This window comes from Mytilus galloprovincialis, chromosome 5 (genome assembly GCF_965363235.1).
Source record: "Mytilus galloprovincialis chromosome 5, xbMytGall1.hap1.1, whole genome shotgun sequence".
NCBI lineage: Eukaryota > Metazoa > Mollusca > Bivalvia > Mytilida > Mytilidae > Mytilus > Mytilus galloprovincialis.
In genome coordinates, this window is record NC_134842.1 from 7,728,087 (window position 1) to 7,734,439 (window position 6,353).

Here is a 6,353-nt window from a genome sequence, read left to right on the forward strand (position 1 = left end):
TCAATTAATTAATATACATTCATCAACAAACCGTTTGTTTGATTTTCGTGTTCTAGCTGCGCTTATCATTTTTTTTTTTCATTTAACGCAAAAGTGCTTAAAATTTAAACATATTGTGCAGCAAAAGACATACTGTCAGAGTTTACGTCGTTAGACGCGTTTAGATTGTTACGTTACTGTACCCCTATCTTTGTTATATACAGTAACTTGTGTATTCAATGCAAAATATTGGCCCCTAAACAAATATGACACAGTATACTAGTTCAGTGATAATGAACGTCATACTAAACTCCGAATTATACACACGAAACTAAAATAAAAAAAATCGTAGTGTAGATAAAATAGCATAAACCATGTGTAAATTTTGTGACAGGACTACGAATTACCATTACTTTTAAGCAATACGTTCAGGTTATTTAAAGGATTAACTGGATAAGTACAGGTGTGCCCTCTGGTATAAAAACACATCTATAGTGTAAGCATCCATATGAAATCAAACACTTCCTACAAGTTTAAGTCCTATATTTTTAAATCGGAAATTCTTTACCAGTGCCAAATGAAGTTGAGAATGGAAATGGGGAATGCGTCAAAGAGACATCAACCCGACAATAGAGCAGACAAAAGCCGAAAGCCACTAATGGGTCTGTAATGAAGCGAGAAACTCACTCACCCGGATGAGTCTTTCAGCTAGCCCCTAAACAAATATGACACAGTATACTAGTTGAGATCTCAACCCTCCCCCTATACCTCTAGCCAATGTAGAAAAAAAAATCGCACAACAATACGTATAGTAAAACTCAGTTTAGGAGAAGTCTGAGTCCGATGTCAGAATACATTTTTTTTGTAGGCAACAAAAGAAACTAAACAAAATGACAATAATACATGATTTATTAAAAAGGACTACAAACAGTTACTAACACGCCAGCTCCAGACCTCAATTAAACTGATTGAAAGATTATGTCTTCATCATATGAATATCAAGCACAATCCCGCCCGTAAGGAGTTTATTACATCATAAAATATATTAGAAGAACATAACCCGTGTCATGCCAACAAATGGTTTTAGAATAAATATGTTCAATTCCGATACAAATACCCTATAAGTGAATCAAAATATTAGAACCAAAATATGGAATCTTTAATGACCTAACAACAGTAACTATACCCCTTATAAATTTGTTTAAAGGTTTTGTAAAGTCTATTTAAACGTTAAGGATAGTGTTAAGAGAGTGTTTACACATAAGTTATAATTGGTATAAGTTAAATAGTAATGATTTTATAAAGATATATCGGCCGAACACGTGTGAAAATTATCCACCATGTTTACAGTGTAAATGTATGTGTATACCATGCACATTTTCTTCAAACTAAATATTTGTTTTTGAGATTTTCTTTATTGACAGTTGAATCATGTGATGCTGACCAGTTCAGGTGTACCAATGAACAGTGTATTCCAGCCAAAGCCAGATGCGACGATAACTTTGAATGTTTAGATTATTCTGATGAAGTTAACTGTAAATATGTATTTTATAATATGAAATTTCAATCTGTTCTTATTAAATATTTAGAACTCAAACCAAAAGTGAACCTATATATTTGAGTCTACAAATAAAATTAATGGTTTGAATAGTTCCATTAATAGTTCATTAGATAATGTATCAGCAATATCTTTAAAGCTGCTTTTTTGTATCATCCATTTCCATCTGTTTTGACAATCTACAGTGTCCAAAACATCTTTTATTTTCGTGAAAAAAGTAGCTAATCTTCATTTATTTTTACTTTTTTCTCCAATGACAAGTGACTATTTTATATGAATGACATATTAGCCACAAATACAAACAATTAATAATATGTTACCATTACAAATAACTCGCCGTTGATATTAGACTATTAATGTGGTTCGCCAGACGCATTAAGTACTTATACTCATCAGTTGCGCTTGAACCAAAACATTTGTAAAATAGAAATTAATTACGAAGTTGAAAAGCATTGCAAACAAAATATTTGAAAAAAAAATATAAATATGGCTTAAGCTATAAATGGCTGGGAACTTTAAGTAATGGATTTAATTATGTTATGACATAATTTCGGTTTCGAAAAATGACAAAATCTATTCAAAAGATACTTGTTGTTTGCATTGCAATATGTTTTGAAGGTGTTATGTTTTGTTTTAAACAATCTACGTGTATTATTATTTGCATCCATCTGAAAATTACAATGTGCACAAATACAGGTTATAGTTTTTATTATTTCGTACTAATTACAGGCATATTTGTTCAACCTTGTCCCGAAGCTCTCTACCGATGTGAAACAGGAAAATGTGTTGACAATAAAGCTAAATGTACTTCATCAGAGTCTGTTATGTCGTCAACGACATCTTTTGTGGATGATCAGCTGTTTTCAACGGTCACGGCATACATACATAGTCAAACATTTAATTTTCAATCGACGCCAATGCTAATATCTACCGAATTTTCCGAAAAACTACATGCTTCATCTTTTATATTGGAAGTAAGCAGTTACCCATCCAGTTTGAAACAGATGGCTAAATTGATAGATTCATTTTCGTCCTACATCACTTCATCAACAACTAGTCATGCCGCAAGTGGAATGTATTCGTATTTTGAGCTTTATTCAACACCATCCACAACATCAAAGTTATCTCGAGAATCAGATCTACTGCCAACCAAATGTCTGACGTCACTAGTATCTTTGTCAACTTTGCAACCAACAACCACTATTGGCCAGTTATCAGATATCACATCATCATATACAGACAAACACACAACTAAACAAACTCACATCAACTCGAACTTTATAGCTTCTTCGATGACCATCGCGGCTAGCAAAAGTATTAATTTTGAGGCCTCCGAACTTGATTTAACAACAAATAATCACTCTCATCTACATGTTTTTGTTAATTCCTCAATAATGGTCTCGTCAAAACCTTTGCAGTCAGTTACTTCAACGCATATACTGTATTCATCACTAATTGTATCATCAAAATCAGTTCTTCACACTTCTGAAGGTATTTCGGTGATCTCGGCAGCGGAACCAAGCTCACATACTTCATTGTATACTACATTACCGTCAAACAAATTTATATCAAGAGACGTGTTAGCTTCCTTTACAACACCTGAACAGCACAGAACAATACCATTAAATGATCTGTTTGAGAGTACATCAAGTAATACAGAACATTCAACAATAAAAACAACACCTCCATTTGAAAGTACCATTCCGGAAGACAAAAAAGATAATGGTACGTACACGTACTTTATATACAAAAAGACGAAAAAATCCTTAATTAGATTGTGTCCGGTGACTTTGCTAAAGCAAAGAGGGGACGATGAACTTAGATGCTTGTCGCTTGCCTGCTTGAACTATCGTTTGCTAATTTTTACAATGCCTTAATTGTGCAAAAAAAATAATATTGTTTACTTTTCAATAAATTGATGAGTTATTTAGAACATTATCTTAGCATGAAAGCTGAGTATTTTCTTTGATGACAGTCGCACGAAAAAAAAACTTTTTTTTTTGTCGGGTTTATAATTGCTTATTACAATATAAGATACTAAATGTACACGTTTTAATTCTGATTCAAACCTTCAGTATTTTGTATCAAACTGGTTTACGAGGCGTGCTTAAGTGATTTAAAAGCTTGGGTTTCATAGAAATAATATACATTTGCTGTAAATTCTATTTCCGCAGTTTTGTTTTCATTTCAGATACAGCCTTTCCTTATTGGGTCATTGCAATTATAACTGTCATTATTTTGATTGCCATGACGACTTTGTATATAATATATAGGCATTACGTCAGGTAAGAGGCAACAGTTCAGTATTTTGATATAAGCACATTTAATTCATTGAAGTGTAAAAGCGTTGACCGAAGTACATTTTGCATGAAGCGCAGAAGCGTTTCATTCTAAACATGCAAATGTGAGCACGGTCAACGTTTTTTACAATCCTATGAAGTTACAAAAAGATGCATTCAATACTTATAATTACATTTGTTTGCTAGGATCATAAAAACACGATTTTTATCAAGTTTTTATTTGATTTACCTGTTCACTTTATTGTGGGACCTCTCGCATTATGAATGGTAAATTTATTGTGTAATGAGGTTGATTAAGGAATAACGAGAGATTGCAGTGTAACCTATCAGAATAACGTATTATATTCAATATAAAAAGAAGATGTGGTATGATTGGCAATGAGACAACTGTCCACAAGAGACAAAAATGACACAGACATTAACAACTATTGGTCACCGTACGGCCTTCAACAATGAGCAAAGCCCATACCGCATAGTGAGCTATAAAAGGCCCCGATAAGACAATGTAAAACAATTCAAACGAGAAAACTAACGGCCTTATTTATATAAAAATATGAAAGAAAAACAAATATGTAACACATAAACAAACGACAACCACTGAATTACAGGCTCCTGACTTGGGACAGGCACATACATAAATAATGTGGCGGGGTTTTAAAAATATAGACAGGACAGGAGTTTTGAGTTAAAAAAAATGGCAAGATGGAATATTTTATACAAAAACGGTAAGATGCCAATTAATGTATAAAAAGGCAGGATAAACTAATAAAAAAGTGCAGAACCAAAAAGCGGGAAACATAAAAAAGGCAGGACAGAGATAACAACTGAATCAAAAGTGCTGAACACAATTTCCATCCTAGCTAGATGCCAATCTCCGGCGCAGAGTTCATATCCGTTCCATACATGCTCCGCAATACTGCACTTAATATGAGGTCATATTGAGTGTAGTGTTACAAAGTATTGAGCGAAACGGATATGATCTCTGCGCCGTCGATTGCATCCTAGCTAGATATAGCATATTATTTGTTTTCGAATGAACAGATATTTTGAATAGTTTTAATTTATGTCAAAATAAATACTATATATTCATCAAGATGCAAACATATTCTAAGGGTAGACATTTGCACAGGCACTTGTCTCAGAAAAAAATTCCTATATACCTTAATATAACACAAGGTACTTAACTTGCATTTTCGAAAAAATGTCAGGCGGTGACGAAATTCCGTTGTATGCCGCTTTCTAGGCTGTCAACCCCACTAACACTTGGTATATCGTAAATCTAAATTGATTTATCTTTACATTGGTGTATAACATGCCTACATTTGTTGTCGGAATCATCCGTAGCAATCCTACCCAAGTATGTTAATCGTAATAATTTTGCCAACCGCTGATGATTTGTGTTATATTAAGGTATATAGAAATTTTTTTCTGAGACAAGTGCCTGTTGACATTTGGTATGAAGTACTGGTAAATACGTCATTAAACATATCGGCTCATAATAGCATATTTTATGGACATTTATTTTTGTGTTTTTTTTTTTAGGAAAAGGACGAGGAAAAAAGAGTTTGGAAGTATTACCAGTATGGATATGGTCCATCCAGACATTGTACCAAAGAACACAAAACCTAAATCTCATGAAGGAATGATTAAAACTTCGTCTTTTAACAGAGTACAACAATACAATTGATCTCTATAACTAGTATTATATATGTCCACGTGCCAATTCATTACATTTGTTGACATTTAAATGAAATTCCTTACCTTATAAATGTAAATTGAGTTCAGTATTGATGTTACACATTAAATTGTTATACTCAACTATGAATTGTTTCAGTTTTGTATGTATGAAGTTAAATTACAAAAATACTGAACTCCGAGGAAAATTCATAACGAGTCCCTAATCAAATGGCAAATTCATAAACGCAAACACATCAAACGAATAGATAACAACTGTCATACTCCTTACTTGGAACAGACATTTTCTTATGTAGAAAATTGGTGAATTGAACCTGGTTTTAAAGCTAGCATAACCTCTCAATTGTTTGACAGTCTATAAAAAAATCCTAAATATAACGGAGGAATGATTAAAACTTTGTTTTTCAACAGAGTACACAAATATCATTGATCTCTAATAGCTAGTATTTTATATTTCCACGTGCCAAATCATTGTTGTCATAAAAACGAAATTCCTTACCAAATGAATGCTAATTGAGCTGAAGTGCTGACTACTGAGCTGGTGATACCGTCGAGGAATTAAAACTCCCCTAGCAGTGGCGTCGACCCATTGGTTGTAAATAAACGTATCATATATAGATACCATGATTGAATTTGTTTTTACGCCAGATGCGAGTTTCGTCTACAAAAGACTCACCAGTGACGCTCGAATCCTAAAAATTTAAAAAGTCAAAATAAAAGAACAAAGTTGAAGGGCATTGAGGACCACCATTCCTAAAAGTTGCCAAATACAGCTAAGGTAATCTATTCCTGAGATAAAAGTGCATAAGTATTCAAAAAAT

General features: G+C 33.0%; 1 protein-coding gene across 3 annotated transcripts in view; it reads left to right on the forward strand.

Moving 5' to 3' along the window:
* The window catches only part of LOC143075061 (uncharacterized), a 46,493-nt gene extending 40,831 nt beyond the window's left edge, over positions 1-5,662 (forward strand). For all 3 annotated transcript variants that reach the window (XM_076250320.1, XM_076250323.1, XM_076250321.1), the window contains exons 3-6: positions 1,404-1,514; positions 2,267-3,262; positions 3,729-3,822; positions 5,380-5,662. In XM_076250320.1, coding sequence (XP_076106435.1) covers positions 1,404-1,514; positions 2,267-3,262; positions 3,729-3,822; positions 5,380-5,524 — 1,346 coding nt within the window. In that variant the 3' untranslated portion in view covers positions 5,525-5,662. The remainder of the gene's footprint in view (positions 1-1,403; positions 1,515-2,266; positions 3,263-3,728; positions 3,823-5,379) is intronic.
* Positions 5,663-6,353: the final 691 nt, after the last annotated feature.